This window comes from Chlorocebus sabaeus, chromosome 10, assembly GCF_047675955.1.
Source record: "Chlorocebus sabaeus isolate Y175 chromosome 10, mChlSab1.0.hap1, whole genome shotgun sequence".
NCBI classification, from domain to species: Eukaryota; Metazoa; Chordata; class Mammalia; order Primates; family Cercopithecidae; genus Chlorocebus; species Chlorocebus sabaeus.
Genome location: NC_132913.1, coordinates 87,654,645 through 87,667,816, shown reverse-complemented (window position 1 = coordinate 87,667,816; position 13,172 = coordinate 87,654,645). Strand labels below are relative to the sequence as shown.

The following is a 13,172-nucleotide window of genomic DNA, read 5'->3' as shown; positions in this document are numbered from 1 at the left end:
GTTGCAGTGAGCCGAGATCTTGCCATTGCACTCCACCTGGGTGACAGAGCGAGACTCTGTCTCAAAAAAAAAAAGAAAAAAAGGAAAAAAAAAAAAAAGAGATGAGAGCTGAAACCCTGATCAAATTGGACCAACTGGACTTTTCACTCACTGAACCAATAAATTCTCATTGTTTAAGCTAGGCTCAGCTGAGGTTTGTGGTACTTGCAACCAACGTTTCCAACTGCTCAACTGCCACATGGTGAGTCTAAGACAATCAGGGTGCATATCCATCTATTTGTGTGTAATCTAATTGAAAGGGCATATATATATATATATATATTTTTTTTTTTTTTTTCCTGAAAAAGTACTTGTCTCAAGAGAAACAGTATTTATTATACAGAGCTTTGCGCCACAACCTCTAGTCTCTAAAGTTTTTTTTGAAAGCACTAAACAGTACATTCAATAACTAGGTGGGTATCAATAAAAGAAACTAGCCAGGTGTCAAATGCAGCATATTTTAATTTGTTTCAAATAAAGCAATATATGTATATATATTTTTTCAGAAAAACACCAGATGTTAAATTCTACAAAAGCGCATGTGTCCTCAGCAGATCATGTTTGTCTGATTATTAAGAATTCTTTTTTGTAACATTAACTCTCTAAAGACAATCAATGGACTGACATCACTGCTACAACATAGGTTGCTAACTGAGCCTCTGATCTTCAGTCACATCTTGATTTTCCTAACAATGAGTAAATACTGCCTGGCTAAAATGCTGCAAAGTCTTGATGAGAGAAAGCATCAACAGATCAAGCAAAGCCATGAAAGTTATGAAGCAAGCTAGAGCTGATTATTAGAATTAGTAAAAATGATTAAGAGAGGATGACACACAGGATTTGTATATTCTGATTGACTCTCTTTTGGCAGCGAATTGGGTCAGCACCTCGGGCAGGGAACCAAAACTGAGTGAAAACTGCTCTTTTTCCTCCTAGCTCAGGCCACCAACGTCACAGCCGGGACTGAGAGAACTGCTGCATCTGTGGAAACTTCTATTCTTGTGGGGCAGAGATTGCACTGTGAAACCCTACCGACACTACCCCGGAAGGGCCTGGCCTCCGCAGTGTCTGCAGCGTGCTGCCTTCGCCGGGGCTTTTCAGAATGGACCGGGGCCTCGGGCGTCTTCATCCCCAAGGAGGCCTCTTGATTTTTGGCACCACCTTTGTTTTTGGGCCGGAAGCCGTTGTGCGGCTGTCTTCTGTGTTCGTGGCGGTTGTTGCCCTTTCCCAGTGGATCGGCTTCATTCCCACTGCCCTGCGACTTGGCAGGCCCATTTAGCCTGTTGTTATGATATTGTGGATTAAATCTCCGTCTTTGGTTAGAAGATCCGTTCTACCAAAAAAGAAAAGAGATAAGTATCAGATGCCAGTAAGCCACAGATGACACCAGTAGACATCAGGGAAACCAAATCTCTAGCCACAGGTAAGTGTTTTTTTTTTTTTTTTTTAAATACACCAGAAGAATAAGAAAACATGAAGATGAGGTCAAGCAGATAAAATTATTAATCTTAAAAGAACAGTGGACTGTTTTGTAAATGGAACTGCAAGAAAATGATGTTAAAAGAGAGGTTACAGAAGCCTAAGACAGACAATTCAAAAACTGGGTCAAATAAAATTCATAAAGATGCTTAAACTATAGCAGAATAAAATAGAAGCCAGGGGAAGAGTACTGATGATCCTGTACTATGGAGATTTCCGAGACATACTGTAGAGACTGAGAGGGACAGGAGGCACAGAAATTGTAGACAGGAAAAGGGCGGGGTCCCTTGCCAAGCCCCACTTTCAAGCCCAAAGTGAGAACTTTATATTCCTGTTTTCCTGCTCAAATGTTGCCTTTTCCAAAACCACCCCGGCCCACCCCACCCCACATCCTGTACCCATAAAAATCCCAGGCTCCACTGGCACAGAGCAGAGAAGAGGAGAAGAGGAGAAGCAGCTGCACGTCGGAGACTGCAGTCTGAGTCGGAGAGAAGCAGCTTGACTTTAGCGGGACTGCTTGATGGCAGGACTTCGGAGAAGAGTCCAGCCGGAGACGGCTGGACTTCAGGGGAACAATACGTTCTCACTCCATCCCCATTTTCCAGCTCTCCCTCCTGCTGAAAGCCACTTTCATTGGCAATAAAATCCCCCGTGTTTACAATTTGTTCATATGACCTGATTTTTCATGGATGCTGGACAAGAGCTCAGGATACAGGAAAGTGTCACACTGACCCTCTGCCTTCATGAAAAAGTAGGTTTATTGAGCTGTTAAACACTTCAGCCATCCTTGAACTGAAAAGCTAAAAGAGCATTGTAACGCATGCCTCTGGGCTACAGGGGTCACGGGTACCACCCTAGGCACTGCTGTGGGACTGCAGGGAGTTTTGATCCTGCCAGCGCCCAAAAGTGCTTGCTCTAGCTCCTGCACCTGCTCACCTGCATGCTCTCCCTCCCTCAAGGGGTTGAGAGCTTCAGGCTGAGTAAGTGAGGCATCCCTGTTGCGAGGCCTGTGAAGGGGTCAAGGAAAATTTCCTGTTGAAAACCATGCATAGGAATTCTAATTACGTAAGCGAAGAAAAAGTAAAATTCTGTAACTTTTCTTCTCTAAAGTAGCTTTTCTAATTTATTTCAAAACAAATATCTTTATAGTTCAGAAATATTATCTTAGACAAATATAGGGGTGAAGTGCATCTGGCAGGTCTTGGTGGCATGAAGAAATAAGGTGTATTTTCACAGAGGTAATTCGTTGTTTTTCTAAACTTTCTGCAGTCATAAGCAAATAAATTTTGAAGCCTCTATTAAAAAATCATTCCTTCAACAAATCAGTGGCCAGGAACATATATGGATGAGTAGTAAGGATGCAATGGATTAAGCTCCTGTGCAAGGGAAAGATTTCTGAACTTCTCAAGGTCAGTAATAGCCAACACTCACTGAGTGCTTACCAGGCACTGAATGGGGTTCCTCACCATGCACTACCTCATTTAACATCAGAATCACCCTCTAAGATAGTTGCTATTACGTGCTTCATTTGATAGATGAGGATAAGGAGTTTCAGGGACTTGCCCAAGGTCTATCTATAGTTGGGAAATGGTGGAGCTGTTCCTACTTTATATACTGTCTCCTGACAAGACTCTTAAGTTGTAACATAAACATAAACCTTTTTTGAAAATCAAACCTCTTACGAAAACATGAAATTTTATGAGTTACAAATATATAAGGTTCTTAATTTGTGCACTGTGACTGGATGGTATAGGTTTACGGCAGACCAACCCCCACCAATTCAGAGCCTAGAGCAAGAGTACAAATGTAGGTCCATACATCTGTTAAAGGAAAATAAATCTTGGGGCCCCCAAATCACTAAGCTAAAGGGAAACGTCAGGCTGGGAACTGCTTAGGGCCAACCTGGCTTCCATTCTATTCAAAGTCACCCCTCTGCTCACTGAGATAAATGCGTATCTGACTGTTTCATTTGGAGAGGCTAATCAGAAACTCAAAAGAATGCAACCATCTGTCTTTCATCTACCTAAGACCTGGAAGCCCCCTCCTCGCTTCCAGTTGTCCGCCTTTGCCTCCAGTAGTCCCACCTTTCCGGACTGAACCGATGTTCACCTTACACAAATGGATTGATGTCTCCTGCCTCCCTAAAATGTACAAAACCAAGCCGTGCCCCACCACCTTGGGCACTTGTCATCAGGACCTTCTGAGGCTGTGTCATGGGTGCATGTCCTCAACCTTGGCAAAATAAACTTTCTAAGTTATCTGAGACCTGTCTCAGATTTTCAGGGTTCACACACCATACGTCTGAATACTGTCTTTTCCTACCTCTGGCTCCATCCCACATTGTAAGGGGGCCTTGCACACACGAATGCAGACATTCTAGCCTGCACACCTAAGCATCGCCTCCACTCCCACCCTTCGGGCGGATGGGTGTGAAAACTGGCTGTGTCGTTTGTCTTCAAGATGATGTATACAGGAAAGTGGTCCAGGCAGATCCTGTGAGCAGGCTTGGGCCCACGTGGGAAGAGAAACCCAGGATCTCGAGTACTGACTGGCAGCATGCTTCAGAACAAAGAGTGTAGTTTCCGGTGGCCCTGTTTCCTTGCTCTCTCTGACTCCTTATTCTACAGAGAGGGCCATGGCTGCAGGAGGGTCAAGAAGGTTACTTGAAAACACAGCGCCCAGTCCACAGGCCCTTCTTGCCTGGGTCTACAGTGTTCTCACTTAGATATTTGAGTTTATTTCAACTCACATGAGCCATTACCTAAAATGCTAAACCAGAGAACTGAAAAAGTATTTACATGGATAGTACTTAATCTGGCCTCCTTTGTTTTTAAACAAATTATGAAAAAGGGAAATAGACTAAATTTTCGACTTGATTATTAGCATCGTCTTTAATAATGAACAGAGGCCCAGGCACGGTGGCTCACGCCTGTAATCTTAGCATTTTGGGAGGCTGAAGCAGCCAGATTGCTTGAGCCCAGGAGTTTGAGAGCAACATGGTAAAACCCCATCTCTACAAAAATTATACAAAAAAAATTAGTCAGGCATGGTGGCACGCACCTGTAGTCCCAGCTACCCTGCAGGCTGACCCTAGTGGACTGTTTGAGCCCAGGAGGTTGAGGCTGCAGTGGGCCGAGATTGTGCCAAAAAAAAAAAAAGGAACAAAAGCTGTGAAGATATATTTAGACTACAAGTGAAAACAGATTTGATTATTATCTTTAACTAATGAGATTATAACACGCTCCTTGTCAAAGTGTTATCTTACAGCTCATGAAGACTTCAGGGCCTGAGAAACACCTGTCAATGTCATTAATAAGAATTCTCAAAGGCCAAGACAACAAAACCTGACAAGACACCTGCTAGAAAACCAGCATTTTAAAAGACTTCCAAAAAAAAAGACTTTTTCTTGGAGATAAAATGTATCTTTATAGCATAGCATGTCCAACTTCTATATCATCAGATCCTTTTTTTTTTTTTTTTGAGATGGAGTCTCACTCTATTGCCCAGGCTGGAGTGCAGTGGTGCAATCTTGGCTCACTGCAACCTCCGCCTCCTAGGTTTAAGTGATTCTCCGGCCTCAGTCTCCTTAGTAACTGGGATTACAGGCGTGTGCCACCATGCCTGGCTAATTTTTGTGTTTTTAGTAGAGACAGGGTTTCACCATGTTGGCCAGGCTGGTCTCAAACTCCCGACCTCAAGTGATCTGCCCATCTCGGCCTCCCAAAGTGCTGGGATTACAGGAGTGAGCCATTGCACCTGGCAGATCCCAATTTTTTGTTAATTCTCTAAGGGTAAGGGTTCGGAAATCACCTCCAAAAGATATAGTGGAGAAGCAGAAGGAGAGAAGGAAGATTGTTCTTTGGACACTTGTGTTTTTAGACGTCATAGTAGATAAGAATAAAGAATACCATTTTGAAATGTATTCTCCTTACTGAAATCCCAAGAAAAGACTGCACTAACTTTAGCCTCTTATTGATCAGCTAAACATAAGTGGGATTAAAATATCTTAAAAAACAAATGCCAGCTTTCCTCTCATTAGTGGTTTCAGTGGCCAGGTTCCGAATCTTGTTCCCGAGTCTCTGTGGGTCTCTTCCACATGTGGGCTGGTTTTGGGGCCCCAGGGATGGTGGCAGTCCTAGTCATGAGAAGAGCCGTGTCACCTGGGTGGACTCTGCTCGTGCGGTCAAGAGTGTAAACAGGCCACTTCCTCCACACAGGAAAGCACCCGGGAGGCATGGACGAGGGCAACCAGGGGAGTTCCCAAGAGGCCAGCTGGGCAGTGCTGCTGGGTGGGGAGTGGCTGAGGGCAGGTGGTGGGAGCCTAAGTGTGACCCCAGGAGGCCCAGAATCTATTAGCTGCTGTTTCATTCCTCTGGAAACAGGTTCCCCGCCCCGGCACCCTGCACCAGTGTCTGCTTACCTGCTTGTTGGCCGGCATGGCCTGGTGAGAGGGGTCGGTGGTGCTGGGGAGACTGCTCACCATTTTGGGGTTTGCTGCTTTGCCTTCAGAGGGCTTATTGTGAGTGGAGGATTTTCGGGAAAAGTTACTCTGTTTTCCGGAGGTTGCTGCGTGTGCATTCAGCAGAGGCAGCAGGGAGCTGCAGGGCGTTCTTGAGGAATAGTTGTTCTTTGGATGTGTAACTGCAATAAGAAAGTGCTCAGTGTTATGAGCTGCACCTCCAACACTGCTGCCTCAGTAACCCATTACGAAGTGCTAGAAGATGAAGAAACTGGCCAGGAGCTCCACAGAAACATTAAGAAAGTTTTCTTTTGAAAGATGTTATTTGAAAGGGCACCTTGGTGCTTAAGAGAACAACCAAATTTCTCTTGTGGGAATCACTGAACTGTGATTACAGCATTATCATCCAAGTTGGGAGACATTTGTAGGAAATAAGACATATCTGAGCAACTTAAATATTATTCTTTAGGTCAAGAACCACCAAGGGAAAAGAGATAATGAAACCTCAAGGTTCCCTCTCTGGCCCTGTCTGCAAATGCACTCTGCCTTGTAGATCCCCCATTACCGAACCCATTCTCACCTCCCTGATCAGTTCCCTGGACCAATTGGTACTGCAGACACAGAAAGATTGGGAGCTATGTGGACACTCTGGCCTGTCAGATCCATGATGTTCTGAGAGCTTGGGAATGGGGTGATGTTGGATGTTAGGACTTCTGTTACTCTGGGCCAGGCATATCCCCCAAACACAGGGCCAGGCCCGCCAGCCCCTAAGGCATCTTTTATATTTCATTAGTGCTCCATTATCCCACCTTTAATCAGCCCTGTTTTCTGCAGCCTCACTGCAGATATGCACCGCTTCCAAGGTTACAGGCAAGGCAGGCTGATTAGGCAGACACCCATCAGAGCTCAGGGCTCAGGGCTCAGGGCTCAGGCAGGTCTGCTCAGCGTTTATTATGACCATTTCTGCTGGTTTTGAAAGTGGTGGTTTCTGCTGGGATGATTTCTGCGTGATTACACTGAATCGGAACTGGAGGGAATCAATTCAAGGATAAAGCCACTACTTCCCTCTCACAGTTCACCAGAATCTGACTGCCAGCTAGACCTTTCTTTGATTCTTAAAACTGTCACCAATTTTTGAAAGCAATTTTGTTTGCTCCCTTTGTTGGATCAGATTTAATCCCAGAGTTCTGCCAGAGGATTAGGCGGGATCAGTAGCGGTCATAATACAAGAGAAATGGAAAGGTCAGGGATGCATCTCCAGTCCCTTCAGTGTATTGGGAAGGTGTGACAGCAAGCTGGGGCTGTCCAAACGTGACCAGGGGATTTCTGTGGCTCCTGTGCTCACCAGATTCAGTTTCAGGGGGTCATTATTGTCTGCAGATCGGGGACCACTATTTCCGGTTCAGCACCTGTGGGTTCTCAGTGTGCTCGCAACAAAGCTGAGAAGGAACGGTCTTTGGATGATGCCGGTGTCTTTCAGAATGGACACCTGGAATTTGGTAAGGGACCATTTTCTCCCACTAGATGGCACTTGAAATGCTCAGGAGGAAAGGAGGTGAAGGGGCACCTCTCCATCACCCCGAGATCGGTGACAGGGCGTCACTCAGCATCACTGTCTTGCTCATTGAGGGCTGAAGTGGAAAGGAGGGTGGGGCAAAAGCTGGGGATAGAGAATGGCAAATAGGTAGATTCTTTCATAAGGAAGAGTACGGGGGGGAATAATTTTTAAAAATGCAGTCAGAAAATCAAATAATTGGCAAAGATGTGTGGACAAGGATGCTCGCAGCAGTGTTAATTAATTAATTAATTAATTTTTTGAGATGGAGTCTTGCTCTGTTGCCCAGGTTGGAATGCAGTGGTGTGATCTCCACTCACTGCAATCTCTGCCTCCTGGGTCCAGGCTCAAGCAATTCTCCTGCCTCAGCCTCCCTAGTAGCTGGGTTTACAGGTGCCTGCCACCACACCCAGCTAATTTTTGTATTTTTAGTAGAGACGGGGGTTTTACCACGTTGGCCAGGCTGGCCTCGAACTCCTGGCCTCAGGTGATCAGCAGTGTTATTTTAATGGTGAAAAACTGGAAGCAATCTAAATGCAGCAACCAGAAGACTGGTGACATCAATTATACTTAGATAAATGACTGGTTAAATATATTGATATGAAAAAATATCTACCATAGATGGTGAAGTGATAAAAGCAAATTATATTACTATATATGTATGCAGTGTAGTATAGTATAGTTAATTATATCATAATAGGGAGTGCAGCCAAATCTTAATTTTTCAGCTGACTGCGAGGCTGTGGGTTTCTGCGTCATTCACTAGTCCTCTCCTCCTTGCGGCCATCCTTAAAGCCACTTCCGTGCTCATTCCCACCTCCCCTTGTGGGTGGGCTGGTGTGGGGGAAAAATATAGCAGCCAATTTTGTTGCACATTAGCTGCTCTAATTAAGGCTTAATAGGGAACAAGACTAAAGCTAATGGCTGAGTGAAGTCTTCCATTATCCGTAGCCTCACTCAGCACAGAGAACCAAGGGCGGAGGCTCAGGGCACTGCTGAGGGGCCCGTGCAACAGCTGGGCCCTGCACAACAATAACTGATTGTTCCCTGACATGTTAGGAAGACTCACGCTCTGCCTAATGAGTTTCTGTAGAACCAGGGCTGTCTGAAATCAGAGAAGCAGTTTAACTGGAAGTGCTTCATAAAAGTTTGCAAAAGGTATAAACTAGTTGACCTGTTCTGTTCCACTTAATAAATCCTGGGGAGTTACTGATGGGCAGTGGCATTTGAAGACTCTAAGTTCAAATCTCGACATTTCTGGTGACTTGTGTCATGAGCTTAGATCATTAAATCTCTTTAGACCTCACGTTAGTCCCCTGGGGGGACTGCACACCTGACATTTCCAATAGCAACTCCAGATAGCACCAAGGTTACTCACACAGAATTATTTAGCAAGTATGCAAAACTCACTTTCTCCACAGAGCATGATTTGGGCCTTCAGCTGTTCGATGTCACAGGAGAACCGGGCAGCTTTCCCGAGTTCTTCATCATATTTACGCTCGCTGACAAAGTGCTGGAGGAAAGAGATGGAAAGCAGGAACCCCATGATTACAGAAATGACTGAAGCACCCTGTGGATGCGTTCACTCTGCTTTTCCGGTGTCACAGCAGTGCTGACCTGGTGGGGATCTTTCCAGCCCTGCTGCTGGGAGGCTCCACGCTCAGTCTTAGTCCTGACCTGGCTAGGGAATGATCATCTTCCTGCCTGGGGAATATGTGAGGGGCCTGTGTTTCTCGTTTGGGCCTACATGGAATGTGTGTCTGACTCATCTATTTAAGCTTTTAGCACCCCTCGCCCTCCTAGTAATTTTCTGAATTGCGTTCTGGCAGGGTCTTCTGAGTTTGGCCAAGTGCCTGCTAAGGTATTAACCATCAAGAGAAAACACGTCCTCCTTCCTAGACCCCCATCCCTATTTTAATAGGGAACTGGGAAGTCCACAAACCCTTTAGTGTCTGGAAGATATTATTTTAAATGGCAGGATTTCAAGTGGTGTGAAAAGAAGTGAGAAAGATTATTTTTCAATTCATTTAAAATTAAGATCTATGTGTAGAAGACAACGGTGAGAAATACAGAAATAACTGACTCAGTCTCTTCCTGAGTTTACCAGGGAGTTTGGCAATGGCAAGGAAAACAGATACCATTAACTACAGTACAAGGTGGAATGTGGTTGGTGCTTTAGGAATATAAAAGAGGAAGAAATTATTTCCTACTGAGGTCTATGGGGAAAGAGTTATGTAAGAGGGAACATTGAAAAAATCATTGAACATTTACCAGGCACTGGCCAAATTCTTACCAGATAATCTCATTTCATCTGATCACAGTATTACGAAGTTAGTACTATTATTACCTCTGTTTTACAGATGGGGAAATTGAGGTTCTAAGAATCTAAGAGAACACATAACTTATCCAAGGTCACAGAAATAGAAAATTTTGCAGCTGGACTGCTTCACTCCAAAGCCTGTGCTACTAACCATTTTATGATGGGTGGGATTTTGATAGGCAGAAACGAAACTCGGAAGATGAGTTGATTTCAATAGACCAGGAAGCTGGCAATTTTGTATTTCTTACTTGATGTTCTAACAAGCTGGGGTTTTTGTAGAGAGAGATGGAAGTCGGAATATATATTGAAGTCCAGTTGTGAATTTCTTTCTGAGGGGAAGGAGATAACTGCTTGGGGAGTTTAAGGCTGGAGGGAGACAGTGTAGGCAGAGACTAGTGAGGAGGCCACTGCAATTGGCTGGGTGAGAGGCCACAAAGGCCAGAACAGAGAAGGTGGAAAGGCCACTGACACCCTCAGCACCCTCGAGTGAGGTCCTCTTCCCCATGGGTCCCGCTTTCATGCCCAACCAGGAGGCAGAGAGTTGAAAAGTCACCTGCCACTGTCTATCATCGCCAAGCAGTTTTATGCCCCAATTTGCAATTTTACTTTCAAAGCTAGCAGCAGCTGTGTCTTGCAACCACTCTAGTTTCCTGGAAGTGGGTATGAAGCTGGAAGGCGTGCGTGTGTGTGTGTGTGTGTGTGTGTGTGTGTGTGTGTGTGTGTCTGTGGTATACTGGGTGAAAAAGAAGATAAGGGGAATTTTAAAATTTCTTCCTATTTTGTTGTAAACACTTACACTTGCCCTCGTGGTAACCATTTCCCCTTCTGGTAACTGTACCCTGATGCAGTTTCAAAGATCCATAGTCTTGGTGGGTCTGGCAATCAAGATGTCACACCCTCTCTGGGCCAAATGATGGACGTGACCCAAGTAGAGGCCAATCAGAGCCTCTCTCTTAGGGATCTGAGCCAAGTGGGGTGGTACAGGGCTGATGGTCCCATGACAGTGTGTCTAGTGATTATTTATTTTACCTGAACCACCCCAGTTCCTACCTAATTGTTGACCTGAGCTTTCAGATAGTGCTCTGCTTTGGTGAGCTATACTCACATCCTTTCAAATTCTACTTGTCCTTGAGGTTAGCCAGGGTCAGTTTCTGTTGCTTGTCAATGAAGGAATCTAATAAATACGTATTTATGGATAGTATTCTTAATACGAATGCAACTAAACTAGAAAAGAATATTAGGAAAGAAATCTCCACAGTCCGCATGCTTTCTAATCTTCACCGTTACACTACGTTCATGCTTCGCGTGTGTGTATACATCTCTGGATGTGTTTATATGCATACCTATAAATCACAATGTGTGAAAATAACATCCCCCATCCCAGCTATAATTCATGGTCAAGTTACTTTATTTGGGTCGGTCTCTACTGACAAAATAGCTTGTACCTCTCCTTTGGATTTACACATTTCTTCAAAGCACATTACACTTAAACACAGTGATTATGTGGGTCGTCCCCCTTCTATGTTCTCTATTTCCACCCTGTGGAAGAGAGCTGGGTGTAGATGTTAGATCCTCAGAGAGCAGAACTCTGTGGATGCAAAACAAACATAATGGGGATCAGCTCTCTGGCTCAGGGTTCAGGCTGTGATATTTTAGAACTGACCTTAATTTCTGCCCTGAGTTCAGCCAGCTGCATCTCTGCCATCTGACTAGCGAGGTCAGTGAGTCTCTTCAGTTCTTCTGCTTTCTTCTGACGAGCAGTCAGGATTTCCACTGCCAAATAAGGAGGAATCATACATTAGGGCCAGAGATTGAAACATATTAAATAACCTAATTTCTTGCAATCAGTTCTCGCTCCACAGACTGATTGCTTTGTTGGACCACGACTGTGTTTTCTGAGTTGGTCACGGAGGCGGGTTCACCCTCTGTGCCTATTACCAACAACCCAGTTCCTCCTGTCCTCCTCCACCAATCCCCAAGTCAAACACAGTCCCTTCTGATTCACTGTACATTCCCACTCTACATTTTCTCCACTGGTGTATGACCTCACTTACGGATTTTAGACTTTTGAAGTTTGTTACTCTGAACAACGATCTCTGAAAAACAACACTTATTAAAATCCTCTCCGAGTGATACTGCAAAGACAGGAAGTCCACTAAGCAGAAATCATTCTATATGTGCTGCACTATTAAACTTTAACAGCAGCAGCCCTCTTGAACTTTAACACATACTCACTTAGGGTGACTAGTTATGTTATTGGAATCTGACATAAAACTCTAACTTTATTAGATTTTTTGTGAGCCAAAAATGTCTCTGCTTCTGATACTCTGCAGATATGTTTCCATTTGGCAAAGAAACAGAAGTTCTACCCCAGAGTGTCTTAGGTCTTTCTATAAGTGTCCCCAATGGAAAAATTTTGAGAGTGAGTTAGGCCAGCTAGAACTAGATTTGTGTGAATTTTTTAGCACCTGCACACGTAGAGAAGACACTGGGGAGTAATCTGGCTCCAACACTTTCCCACATCTTCAGATGAACTAAAGGTTCAAATAGATGTAGTAGCCTATCAGTTTGTGTCTGTGTGTGTATACCCGTGTTTCCCAAAAGATTATGGTGCTCAGAAGCAATCAATACAAACACACAGGATGAGATTTAAATATGAAGTTGGATCTTTCAATAGATAGACTTGGGGCTCTCTAATTTGACTCATATGAATTGCCTTCATTTCTTCGGGACAAGCATTTTGAGTTATAAGAAAAAACGTGTTCATCTAAGATGACATGCATGTCGGAATCACATTCTATGCTTGGCTGAACAAGGATCAACTGCTTTATTAGACCAGATTCACAGCACACATGCAGGGCCAAACTATATGATTTCTGATTTTAACAGTTCTTATTATACAAAATATCAAAAGATAGTCACTGTAAAAACCCAAAAAGAACTACAGAATCCATCAAGAGTTAAGATTCCTTGCAAATCAGAAACCATTCTTTAGACAGACTGAAAGTCATTTTTTTTTTTTTTTTTTTGAGACAGAGTTTCGCTCTGTTGCTCAGGCTGGAGTGCAGTGGCATGGTCTCAGCTCACTGCAAGCTCTGCCTCCCAGGTTCATGCCATTCTCCTGCCTCAGCCTCCTGAGTAGCTGGAACTATAGGCGCCCGCCACCATGCCTGGCTAATTTTTTGTATTTTTAGTAGAGATGGGGTTTCACCGTGTTAGCCAGGATGGTCTCAATCTCCTGACCTCATGATCTGCCTGCCTTGGCCTCCCAAAGTGCTGGGATTACAGGCGTGAGCCACTATGCCCGGCCCCAAGAGATG

At 44.3% G+C, this 13,172-nt stretch overlaps 1 protein-coding gene across 9 annotated transcripts in view; it reads right to left on the bottom strand.

Moving 5' to 3' along the window:
* Positions 1–483: 483 nt before the first annotated feature.
* Positions 484–13,172, bottom strand: part of SPATS2L (spermatogenesis associated serine rich 2 like) — a 171,939-nt gene continuing 159,250 nt past the window's right edge. For all 9 annotated transcript variants that reach the window (XM_007965779.3, XM_007965777.3, XM_038001792.2 and 6 more), the window contains 4 exons: positions 11,516–11,625; positions 8,943–9,045; positions 5,939–6,159; positions 484–1,372 (listed from right to left, as the gene is read on the bottom strand). In XM_007965779.3, coding sequence (XP_007963970.1) covers positions 977–1,372; positions 5,939–6,159; positions 8,943–9,045; positions 11,516–11,625 — 830 coding nt within the window. In that variant the 3' untranslated portion in view covers positions 484–976. The remainder of the gene's footprint in view (positions 1,373–5,938; positions 6,160–8,942; positions 9,046–11,515; positions 11,626–13,172) is intronic.